Source organism: Pundamilia nyererei, unplaced genomic scaffold (assembly GCF_000239375.1).
Source record: "Pundamilia nyererei isolate P.nyererei 1_Seehausen unplaced genomic scaffold, PunNye1.0 scaffold00099, whole genome shotgun sequence".
NCBI classification, from domain to species: domain Eukaryota; kingdom Metazoa; phylum Chordata; class Actinopteri; order Cichliformes; family Cichlidae; genus Pundamilia; species Pundamilia nyererei.
In genome coordinates this window covers 240322-253274 of record NW_005187500.1, presented here as the reverse complement: position 1 = coordinate 253274, position 12953 = coordinate 240322, and the positions used below count along the sequence as shown (strand labels likewise).

The 12953-nt window shown below is 40.6% G+C and overlaps 1 protein-coding gene across 2 annotated transcripts in view; it reads left to right on the top strand.

Annotated features, from left to right (window-relative positions):
- Nucleotides 1-12566, top strand: part of sytl2a (synaptotagmin-like 2a) — a 22478-nt gene extending 9912 nt beyond the window's left edge. For both annotated transcript variants that reach the window (XM_005740304.1, XM_005740303.1), the window contains exons 7-16: nucleotides 765-872; nucleotides 1283-1350; nucleotides 1433-1513; nucleotides 1811-1971; nucleotides 2132-2234; nucleotides 3654-3815; nucleotides 3892-3988; nucleotides 4069-4174; nucleotides 5816-6021; nucleotides 12324-12566. In XM_005740304.1, coding sequence (XP_005740361.1) covers nucleotides 765-872; nucleotides 1283-1350; nucleotides 1433-1513; nucleotides 1811-1971; nucleotides 2132-2234; nucleotides 3654-3815; nucleotides 3892-3988; nucleotides 4069-4174; nucleotides 5816-6021; nucleotides 12324-12472 — 1241 coding nt within the window. In that variant the 3' untranslated portion in view covers nucleotides 12473-12566. The remainder of the gene's footprint in view (nucleotides 1-764; nucleotides 873-1282; nucleotides 1351-1432; nucleotides 1514-1810; nucleotides 1972-2131; nucleotides 2235-3653; nucleotides 3816-3891; nucleotides 3989-4068; nucleotides 4175-5815; nucleotides 6022-12323) is intronic.
- The last annotated feature ends 387 nt before the right edge of the window (nucleotides 12567-12953 follow it).

The following is a 12953-nucleotide window of genomic DNA, read 5'->3' as shown; positions in this document are numbered from 1 at the left end:
ACTATTATATATTGTACATATATTTATTAGTTTCAGATGTAGCCATTCTTGTATTTGCTCGTTTGTGTTGTTGTGTTTGCACATTTCTGTTGCTTGTGAAGCTCGCACACAAGAGTTTCACTCACATGTGCTGTACCAATGTACCTGCACATGTGATGTGACAATAAAAGTGATTTGATTTGATTTGATTGATACTGTAGCTCAGGAGGTAAAGCAGGTCGTCTCCTGATCAGGTTGGTGGTTCGATCCCAGACTCCTCAAGTCTGCATGCTGAGTATCCTTGGGCGAGATACTAACCCTGAGTTGCTCTCTGATGCGTCCATCAGAGTATGAATGAGGTTGGGTAGGAAGCACTGAAGCTAAGAAGAAAGTGAATGTGGCGTTTTATATAAAGAGCTGTGGGAGAAAAGAGAAGCACCACATAAGAATCAGTTCATTTACACTTGGCAGTAGTGTGTGTGTGTGTGTGTGTGTGTGTGTGTGTGTGTGTGTGTGTGTGTGTGTAGTTTTCCCTTTTCTCTTCTTTCTGACTGTTGAGGCGTTGCTGACAGTAAAGTAAAAACACAGACTTGTTTGTCTCTACAGTGATTTTTTTTTTTACATGTAAATCTGATTTTGATTGTAATATAGTTGATCTAACAAAGTAATTTGTTTTGTTTATTGTTGATGTTGATTGACAGAAAATAAATAATTGTTGCTTTGTATATAAAAACTCAGCGTTGGTTCCATTTCCTACAGCTGATTTTTTATTTTATTTGTGGTAGGTTCCAAGAAGAGCTCCAGTCCCATTACGCCAGCCCTGAAACGGTCATCCTCAAGGAGCAGGTCTTCATCCGAAAGTCTGGAAAATCTGACCCTAACCTCACAAACGAGTAACGACCATCACTGCACGTGCAACAGCACCCTTTAAAACTCAATCAGCAACATTAGTACATATCACTGCAGGCACAAGCAGCGGCAGTCCACTGCACACGTCAGTGTGTGCAGCTTATCTCTGTAGGTCAGAATGTAAATGCGACTGCTCGGTAATGGTAAAGATTTTCAGAGGTACAACAAAAGAAATCTTGACGCCGCATTTCTAAGTGCTTTCTCGTGGTACCCAGAGAACCCAGTGCAATTCAAGCCAACAAATGCATCTAAGTATGGACGGTATTAAAGATAAACATGAAGTTATCTTTATACACATCAGGATGCAAAAGATGGCTGAGCAGTGATTTCAACATCAGCATACTTTGTATTCATTGCACTGCACAATATTAAAATTCCTCTCTTCCACCAAAAGCTTCCAGACTCTCCAGCTCGAGGCTGATGAAAAGCAGCGTGTCAGAACCCGTCCTTCTGTACAACAAGGTAAATTAGCCTTGCTTGACTCGTGCATGTTGAATGGAGCTGTACATTGTGTTTGACCTGGTGTTTCTCTTTGCTTGGACAGAAGGACAGTGGAGGCCCTCTGGAGACCAACATGAGAGCTGAAACAAACACCAGCAGCTCCACGTATAATCTAACGTCCTCTGTATGTCACATAATGCTTCCTAGTTGACACAATGTGTTGATTACATTGAAAGACTGAATGCTAATTTGTCGTGTAGATTATGTCACTTTTTAAAGATTAGAATGGAAAAACTGGTAGTTTGGTTTGTTTGCTAATGTGCAGATGCAATGTTGCTGTTATATGGGAGCAATAGACTGGAACCTGTTACAGAGTGAATAAACATACAATACACACAATACGAAAGTCACAGTTTTCACTTTAAATAAAAAGGCCCAAATATCAGAGACGTTTTTTATTTCCTCTGTCATGACTGAACAGGTCAGCAGCAGCATTTATCCTGCAGACTCTGCTGAAATCAACGTCCAGGGAAGCATCCAGTTTGCTGTGAACTACATCCAGAAGCTTGGAGAGCTTCATATTTTTGTGATGCACTGCAGAGATCTGGCCACAGCTGACAGAAAGAAACATCGTTCTGACCCGTAAGTGCTGAACGCTGGAACAACCCCACGTTTAACGAACAGTTTGAAATATGAATCACATTTGCTAAAGATGTATTTCCTTGGCATAAAGTGTCAAATATTCACTCTATAAAGTAAATCAAGTTTAGAACAAGAGTTTAACTCTGCTGTGCATTCACAGGTATGTGAAATGTTATCTTCTTCCAGACACAACTAAGCTGGGAAAGAGAAAAACCAGTGTAAAAAAGAAGACATTAAACCCCACCTACAGTGAAATCCTCACGGTGAGAGTGCCGTATTTAATCTTTTACACATGTCTGTTTGTGTAAACCATGAACTCTTGTTCAGCTGAAAAAAATCAAATGAATTTATTCATTTGATTCAAAACGTGTCCGGTTGTACTTGTTTCATGATTCCAGCTGTTAAATTCACTGGCTGTGGTACGTTTCCTTTTATTAATACAACGTCTGCTCAGTGCACACCAGTTTTATAAACCCTGTTCAGAAAATGACTATTTCATGAAAGACGTAACTCATTCTTATACATCATTATCATGTACAACAAAAAGTTGGGATGGGGGCAACAAAACGCCAGAAAACTGAGCAGTACTGAGAAGAGACAGGTTTTTCTTAAATTCAGTTTTCACCTAGTTTGGTTTACTAGCTCCTTACTTACTATAGGTCAGTAACATGACTGGATATGAAAAGGATACCTTTGAGAGGCAGGATTTAAAAAATGTGCAAAAAACTCCACGAATTGTGGGACGATTTTAGAAGAATATTCTTGAATGTAAAATTGTGGAAAAACTTTGAATATGTCATTATCAACAGTAGTTAAAATCACCAGAGAGTCCAAGAATCTGGAGAAATCTCATGCACAGAGATCTGAGGTTGTATTTATATAAGATCCAGTCAACAAGCAACTTTTAACAGGGAAAAACCACCGACTGACCACACAGAGGCAGCCAGCTGTCACAGCTGTCTCGTCTGAGAGCAGGGTGGAGTGGTTGAAAGATGAACTGGGTCATCTTTCCCCCTTAGTTTGGGCTTTGCCTCTCTGACCTCTCTCCTGGTGTCTTTATGATCTATAGCTGCATGGTTCTGATCTGCAGTTACATGCAGCTATAGATCTACAGATATTTACATAAAGACACCAGGAGAGAGGTCAGAGAGGCAAAGCCCAAACTAAGGGGGAAAGATGACCCAGTTCATCACATTAGAAGCTTATAAATAACAATGAAAGAGAGAAAAGCAGAGGAGAGAAGGAACGCATCACATCTCAGGAGGCCTAACAGTTTAGCAGCAAAACTAAGGGGCTGTTCAGGATGATGTGGCCCTGAGTGCACATAAGCTTTAGCAAAAGGGAAATCTGAAGCCTTATGTTAAAAGTGTCTCCTGAAAATAGGATCTGGTTTCAAGGGAGAGGTGCCGAACTTTGAGACTCCAGGAAGCAAATAATCCTGCACCGTAAGAACAAAGTGCTCCACTGGTATTTCAAAATATTCAAAATATTAGTTGTTCAAAGGAAGTATTATAAAGGACTAACCTTTGGTAATCGTGATGGGCATCCATGAGTCGAGTGCTACTTACATCGTTTTATGCTGACAATATTATAGAAACAGGATTTTACAGGATGGCATTTATATCTAAGGATGTGTTGTGAAAATGCTCTACTTCTGTTCATTGTCTTTTCCCGTTTTACAGTTTAAAGTAATGATGCAGGTGTTGAAAACTCAGAGTCTGAACGTTTCAGTGTGGCACGACAGCAGCTTCGGACGCAACCGATTCCTGGGTGACGTGAACCTGAATTTGTTGGAGTGGGACTTCAGCAACACGCAGATAAATGAATATGCATTAAAAACCAGGGTAAATGCTTAATTTCTCAAAGCATTATGTGAATATTGTCGCAGTTATTAGACATTTACTCAGCTTAATCCTTCAGGTGTCAGCACGAGCCTCAGCACCAGCTGCCTCGTGTCTTATCGACAGCAGAGCACAGATGAGAGTCGCTCTGAGATTCCTGCTGCAGACATCCCTCAGTGAGGCCTTCCTTTTGATCAGCTCTCTCCCTTTATGTTTATCATTTATATTACTTATTGTGGTCTTATTGCACGCACAGGTAGGAGAACATCTACGATGGAAAGCGCTGAGGTGCAGATTTGGGTGAAAGACTGCAAGAATCTTCCGCTGGTTAGAGGCCTCATTATCGACCCATTTGTGAAATGGTAGGAAACAGTACACTGTTTGCTGAGATCCAAAGTCTGAACCTTGAAATAACAAAACCAAAATAAATCGTATTTTCTTGTTTAATTATGTTATTTCAATCAAACTGGTTTATTTCAAATAGTTTCTCCATTTAATTTCAATTCAGTTCAATTTTAGTTATACAGCGCCAAACCACAGCAACCTTAAGGTGCTTTATATTGTAAGGTAGACCCGACAATAAAACGTTAATAAAAATACGTTTCAATCGAGACAGAGTGGAGACAGTTGTGTGATTGGTTGCAGTTGGAGTCCCGAAGCAGCAGCTAATTGTAAAAGTGACGTAAACAAAGTGTCAAAGTGAGAACGCCTGCTTCCTGTAAAATTATCACACAATTAACCAGTTAACTGATTATTTGTTTTACGTTAAGTGAACATCATCTAGTTGTGGACTAATGACCTTACAAAAGCAATTATTTGAAAATATCACTGATCCATTGCAGTGCACCCATCATCTGAAAATGAGAATTCTCAATAGCTCCACACCTGCCTGCAGCACATATTTGGCACAATATACAAACAGAGTGAAACCCAGAATGCAGAAGTCACAGAAGTCAAGTCAAAATCACAGCTTTACTGTCGTGATCCTGGGTCCTTTTGACCCAGCGTTTTGTGTTTTCTCTTCGCGATTTTGGTTCTGTTCTCTAATTGGTGTTTACCCTGTTCCCCCCCCGTGTGTTCCTGTTTTATTGTGAAGGTCTGCGTCTTATGTGAGTGTTTTCAGTTTGCCTCCCTGGTCTCGTCATGTTAATCACTCCCACCTGTGTGTAATCTCCCTGTGTTCTCTGAGTGTATTTAAGTTGTATTTTCTGTCTTGGTAATCGCTGGTTCGTCTGTGTTGTTTCCCCTCGCTCTCCCTGTATGTATTTCTCCGGACCTCCCTGCATCCTCATTCTGGTTTGTCTTATTAGTTTACCCAGTTTAGGTTTCCGGTTTCATGTTTTGTCGCCACCGCTGTTTGTACTCACACCCCTGTAAAGAAAAACTCATCTGCACCAGAGCTGCCGCATTTTGGGTCCTATTTCATATTCCACACGGCTGGCCCGGCAAACCGTGACATTTACTGCTGGTAACAAAGGTGACAAAGAACAAAAGGCAAAATACAAAACTAAACAGGACATCGTCTACAATAAGGAGAACACAACAACACAGAGCGAGACGCACACTCTGAACACGATGCAAACGAGACTGAAGACTATCAAAGTAAAACAGGAAGTAACACACACTGAGACACATGAACTGAACAGTGAGACTTGGGATAAACAGACATGGAGATACGATACTCCGGGGACACGACTGGGAGACTGCACATAGAAAAGGAGTAACATCATGAGAAACCAAGGACTAGAAGCAAAGATAAACTTAGAAGCACAAAGTAGTAATATTATATTCACAACAGATCAATCATCTCTAAAATCCCAATGAAAGAATCATGAGTCCATAATACATTCAAAAACTGGGTCACAGACCCAGGACTGTGACTTATTTATTATTTACCATGTCTTATTTATTGATTTCATTATGATTACTTTGCACAAGTGTTTCAGTCCGTTCCTTCCAAATGAATTGTTTCCTTCTATCTCCTGCCTTTCCTGCTGCTGTAGTACTCTACGTCCTGATACAAGCCGGAGAAGCCGACAGAGAACTCGCATAGTGACAAGGACAGCCAATCCCATGTTTAACCACACCATGGTGTATGACGGCCTCCGACCAGAGGATCTCAGGGAAGTCTGCATTGAGCTCACAGTGTGGGATCATGGCCGACTCGACAATCACTACATCGGTGGTCTGAGGCTTGGCCTGGGAACAGGTGAAAGTTTACTCCATTGTCAGACTATCAAGTACAAATGTGAGCTATGCAAACTCTTTTCCACCTGGCACTGAACCTGGCCTTCACTTCTCAACCCAGTACAGTCTCAATACCTGACATGATAGTGCGGGGCCAGGTTTCACAATGAGCTCACCCGAAACTCTGGCTGATTGTGACCAACACCCATTTTCACACCTTGGCTCGTGTGATTAGGTAGAGGATCATCAGGGGTCCTTTGTCCCTCTTGGTGGGAAACTCCCACAGAGCTTATATCTGGGACTCTCCACCATTTGACCTTAGTACTGAAGAAGCTTCTCGGATGAGAGGTGAAACGTCTTCAAGCCACTTAAAGAAGTCCAGACGCTTTTCTTTCCAAGCTCCTTAGAGAATATAAGGAGGAGAAAGCAAAGGAAGCCCTGTTGTCAAAGGGTCAGAGGGAAGTTACACTGTGGTCTACAGTAGGCCAGAGGTGGGCAAACTGTTTGGCACAAGGGCTTTAAAGACAGGCCGGGCGAGGTGTATGGGGATGGGGTAAAGTAACCTAATTTACGCCATCCCCACATAAGGTAAGTTACGTGCGTACTTTATTCAATATTACTGGGAACCGTGTTGTTGGTCACAATATCGATGCTTGGTGTCAGTTTAGTTGTGGCAATTCTCAGGACAGCTTTTGGTGTTCATCAGTTTTCTGGGCTTTGTGCTTTATTAAGATAACTCTTTATTGTCATTGCACAGTCATCCACAGTACAATAGTACAATGAAATAGGAAAACTGTCCCACGTCGGCACTACCACACCACACAGTAACTTAAGTAATAAAAAGAAAAATTAGTGTATATTTATTGCACATTGTTCTAAATATAAATATTATTATTGTTATTGTTGTTACCCCCTAAAAAGTCCAGGGAGGCATCCAGTCAGGTCAGCTGTTAGCATTGATCAGGGCTGTTGCCCTGTTGTAAAAGCTGTCCTTGAGTCTATTTGTTCGGGACCTCAGCAGCCTGAACCTCCTGCCAGACGGCAGCAGCTTAAACACCCGGTGTCCTGGGTGTGTGCAGTGCTGTAGGATGCTGCGTGCCCTCTTGAGACAGCGAGTGCTGTACAGGTCCTTCAGGGAGGGAAGAGGATGTCCAACGATTTTTTGGGCCATATTGATGACCCTCTGGAGTGCCTTTCTGTGTGCTGTGGTGCAGCTGGAGAACCACACACCGATGCAATATGTCAGCACACTTTCAATGCAACAGCGGTAGAAGACGGTCAGCAGCTCCTTCAGGTCCATTTTTCTGAGGATTCTCAGAAAGTGGAGACGCTGTTGGGCCTTCTTTCAAACCACAGAGGTGTTAGAGCTCCATTGGAGGTCTGTGTCTATGTGCACACCCAGGAACATGAAACTGGACACCCTTTCTACCCGCTCCCCGTTGATGCTGACAGGCTGCAGCTCAGACTTCCTCCTTCTGAAGTCGACTATCGGCTCTTTTGTCTTGGTGGTACTGAGGTCCAGGTTGTTGTCTGCACACCAATCTGCCTCTGAACCTCAGCTCTGTACACCGTCTCATCTCCCCCAGAGATGGTGTTCAGTGAAAGTTTGCTCACACATGTAAGCAAACCTCCAAGTCTCTTGGAGGTTTGGAGGCTGCAGTTTTATCCAGTTTCATGGAGTTAAACTTTAGAAACTTCTTTAGAATAGAGTAATACTAAAGATCTATCAGTTTACATTGTAACTCCTGTAGTGCTGTCTGAGGGTCCAGTGACACTAACTGAAGTCAATTCTCAGTCTTTTCAAAATCTGAGAATTGGCTGCAGAGTTCTCTGTGCAGATCTTCCCTGCTTCAGTGGAAACGAGCGAATGTGTCGCCCAACATTTGTCTTGAGAATGAAGCAAATCATTTTGGCTTTGAAGGCTTTCACATTATATTTCATGCACAAATTGATGTTTCTGTTGTAGCTTTGTGTTCTGCACATTCATGCATGTATCTCCTGTTTTGAACTTCGGCACTTGCTGAGATACTCATCCCAAAGTTAATAAGTCGGCCTTAGAGTGGTAAAGTAAGTTGTGGTGGTCAGCATTAGTTTGTGCAGAGGAAAAATACATCCAACTCCGGGTTTTCCTCTTTCACTTTATCCTGGATTCTTGTCAGCAGCTCAATGTTTTTTACTGTCAAGTTCAGCAATACAGCTGCAGTGACCTTCACAAGTTTACGCCATGGGTGTTTATATCGTGACGTGGACAGTACAACCACAAGCAGTAATACTCCTGGGAAACATTTAGGAAAACTGGTGGGAATGTCTTGTGTATCCGGCACGGGGCGCTGTCATTTACAGACTGACTACACTTTATATTCAAACCTTTTAAATGTTTTTAAAAGGGTTTCTGTGACTATACAGAATCATAATGTTGAAGCTTTCATGCAGATATTCACTTACAGCAAATAAAGCAGAGGTTGTGCTCACCAAACAAGCAAGATAGAAGGCAGAAAATGATGCCGCCACTTTATGGTTGTTGCTGATTTATTTTGTTTGAACAACAACAACAATCTTTATTTATAGAGCACATTTAAAAACCAACGGCATGCCAAAGTGCTTAACATAAAACAAATTAACACAAGTATAAACAGTCATAAAAAAATAGAAGTGTAAAATTATGTTCACAGGAAAAAATATAACTATAGCACAATATAACTACGTATGCCATCAAAACACAATGGCGACAAGACACACACAGCGGAAATAAAAGCATAATAGGAAAATTAAAAGAATAAATAAATCTCTGCAAACAAGGCCAGCATTTAGCCGGTAGAAAAAGCAAGATTAAACAAATACGTTTTAAGCCGTGATTTAAAAGATTGAATAGGTTGTTAAACTGCACTGCTAATGTTTTTATTTAGTAAAATTCAGTTCATGGTGCGTTTGGGATACAACAGGTCAGGCAAAGAGCACTCTGATAATCATGGATCTTTGTGCGTTTCTCTCAAACATGGCAGGAATATGTGCTGCTCTGCTGTCTAAGCCAGTGGTTCTCAAACTGTGCACAGCCAGTACCACCTCAGAAAATATATGGCCACCCTTATGATTAAAGTACAGTAGTATCAGCCTGTTTAACAACATATACAGTTTACACGAGACTATTTTATTTCTTATATGATTGTTATTACCTGCCATAAACAGTCATAACTGTACTTGACTGAAATGCCCATCATGTGACAAAATGACTGCATTAAAACATTCAACAGCTTCATGAAAACAATCGAAACAGAAACAACAAATTTCCCACTTGTGGCACTAACAAAGATTGATCTTATCTTATTTGGTGGTCATTGGCAACTTGGCCTCCGTACCTAAAGGGACGTGCATGGCTCCGTAAACACACCTTCAGCCTTAGAGGTGAGTGAAGAGCCGACCTTCTCATAGATACGTGGTGCAAATGGAAAGAGAAAGTGCCAGGTATTCGCTGTGCCGTGAACCCTGTGATGGTTTCGTGCATTCATTACTAAGAACATCGCCGCACTCTGCGCACAGCGTCCTGGGCTCATCCTCTGTCCCACTCCAAAAGAATCTGAACTTGATGTGACTTCAATCACGTCTTCACTGTTTTGCGTCGTTTGATGCTATCACGCACCAGAAGTTTCACGGGTATTGCTGAAGTTGCTACTCACACTTGTGCTGGGTTCACTGTCGTCGGCTTCAGTTTCTGCTGTGCTGGTCAAAATATTCACTACAGTTCTCCTTTTGATACTTCCTGTTTGGAGCCAGGATCGCTTCGCTTTTGAACTGTCATTTTTCATGCGTCCATTTGCCATCACGACTCAGTTTGGCAACCCTTTGAGCTACTGGTTAGGTTGGCTTAGTCAGCGTGCCTGCTGAATACAGCTTTTCAAAAAAAAGACAAAATCTAGTTTAAACTCTATTTCGGTTATCTTGCAGTAAAGAACATTTAATGTATGCATATTTTAAATAATTATTTAATCTTAAAAAAAGTCTTGAAGACTTCCTGCGTACCACTAGAGGGAGCCCATGTGCCATCAGTGGTACGCGCACCACAGATTGAGAACGACTGTTTAAGCAAAGAAACTAAATGAACTAAATGTCAGATCATTCAATCAAGTGGAAAGGACTCTGCATATTTTTAAGTTGCACTTTATTATAAATTGAAGATGATGTCACAAGGTTTACAGATATATTAACTCCAGTTTTATTAACATACCACATATTCTGTTATACTGTGATTACATTTTTGTAAAGGATGAAACACATCAGTGGGATTCACACAGGTGGCATCCACTGAATAATGCCAAAGTAAGCAGGCATTACTGTGATCTTTGCCGCCATAACTGTTAATTAGTTTGGAAAGCCAGCGCTTAGATGGACTACCACACAGTGCTCCCACAGCAGCTTTTCACTGGCCTCATTAATCACCCAGAATGTTTAAACGAGCGTTTCCAGTTTAGAACTGCATTTAAGAAAACTCTGACCTCAGAATATCACTCTTCTTATCATTGGTAATTTTGAGAGCATGTGCTCTCCTCAGGAGACATTGTCACTTTCAACAAAAACGAAACATTCAAGTAGGAAAACCTTAAATGTTTGGACATCACAGTAATCTAGACATCACTTTATTGGTGGTCTTCTAATGTCCATTTTTGTGAAAGGCAGGAGGTGCTTGGAAGGCACAAAGGTTGCTTTGTGCCTGCCACACGCAGTCCTGTGAGTTAGCCCAAACAGCTCATAAGAGTTACACACCCATCTGCATACATCAAGCTAATACTGGTCTAATACACTGGTGCAGCCCGAGGGGAGAGGCCACCATCCCCACGACTGATGCTGATGTTAACGTGTTTAAGTTACAGTCTGATAACAGCTGTTCCAGTTAACTTGTGTTCATATCTCACTGTTATTGTTAATGTACAACGGGAATCCCAGTTTGTTCGGTGTAGCTAGCAATGAGCACAATGACTGAGACTGATGTGCCTCTGGTCACTGTTTCTGTTTGGTTGATGCTAATAAAGCTTCTTTTTTTGTTTGATTGGTGTAAAGAACACAGGACCTGCAAGTACAGGCAGAGCTTTAGGCAGCTATATGTGGCTCAAGACTTTTGCAAGGAAATTTAAAGTATAAATATTTGTTTGTAACAGTAAAAATGTAGTTTATGCTCATAATTCAAACTGAAGTGTGAACTAGTAATAAACTAACAAACAATGAGCTCAATGAAAAATGATGTTTTAGCAGCCTCACACACAACCTCCACATCTGGATCTCTGAGGAATATTTTATTCTTTATTACATTTTCTTTTAAATTGTGTAAATTTATTAGATTCAAATGAAATTGAATGCGAATAGTTTTAGTGATCTGCAGTGCAAAATGTCTGAATACTAAAACTGACTGTAAAAAAACCTTTTTACATTTTAACAGGTGAAAATATTTAAAATGAATGAAAGTTGTCATAGAATGTGAAATTAAATTCAGTTTCATTTATAAACATCCAAATTACAGCAACAATAACCTCAAGGGGCTTTATTTTTAACCCTAAGGGGAAAGGTAACGACCCGAGTCAAAGCTTTTGTGAAGAAAGCGCTCTTGATGCCGAGTAAAAGGATGTGTTTGTAGTCGAAAGGAGGAGGGGGGACTCCCGGCAGCTGCATCTATAGCTTCGGCCTCTTGATGAAACCTGTCATACAAATCCCTCTGTGACCTCAGAATTGTCATTAATGCCTCTAACAAACATCAGGAGCTGAGCTGTGTCTTAATGTATGATGTCTTGATGTTGGAATCATACATATGTGAGCATGGACAGAATAAATTTACCTTGGTAAAGGTTAGAAGTGTTTGGAGTGCATCATCTAGTGACATCTACCTGGTATTGCAGGAAAATGCAGCAAAACACAGGAAAAAGTTAAATAAATATTTAACTTTTTAGGGAAATTTTGTAGTTTTGTAAATGTTTGATAGGCTGGATTAAACAGCCTAACTGGCCATCGTTTGTCCACAAATGCCATAAAGTTAAAGGTCAAACTTTGAACATATTGTGTCTAACTTTTCATAGTCCTTACTTTAGTTTGTTTAAAGCTTTACTGTAATGTTCCCTGTTAATTCCTGTTCATTTTACCCTAACGACAGACAAATAATACATTTCACCTGTAGATAGTATCTTCAAATTTATGTCACTATTAATAGATTTTATTGTAAAAACTTTTATTATCATTTTTGCCTGTTGCTCCATCTTTTACTCTTCTACTGGATATAAACGCCAATACAGTACATCGTGTCACTCAATGAAATCAGTGTAATGTCTGTGCTTGTCTGTGCAGGGGAGAGTTACGGTGTGGAAGTGTCTTGGATGGATTCAACGACAGATGAAGCTGATTTATGGCAGAGGATGTTACGCTCTGATGGTGAATGGGTGGAGGATGTTTTACCTCTGAGAATGCTGATGATGCCAAAGAGCATTTCAAAGTGACACTGTATCAAATGTATTGATTAATGTGTAGAAATTACACAGCACAGTATATACTTTTAGATGATCCACATCCACAACTAGGTTTTGTTGTCCAAGTCACATGTTAACTCATTCACTGCCATTGACGTCTATAGCCGTCAATGGCAGTGAATGAGTTAATTTCCTTATTTAATAAGAAATGCAGAAAGCAGAAATGATAATCTATGATGTAAGCATTAATGAACTGTATAGTATGATCAATACAGAAAGCAATAAACAGAATGTTCATTTCACTTTTGGTTTGGTGGTGAAATAAGGATTTTAATCATGACAGACAACACTTGGAAATTTAGATTTCTGACCTCATAACTGGAGATAATGACTATTATCAAAACCATACACACTAACCCCAGAGGCAATGATCTCACTGAATCCTCAGTTTCCCCACATTTAGTTCTGTGTATTGCTGCGACAGATGTACTTCATCAGGATATTTGTATGT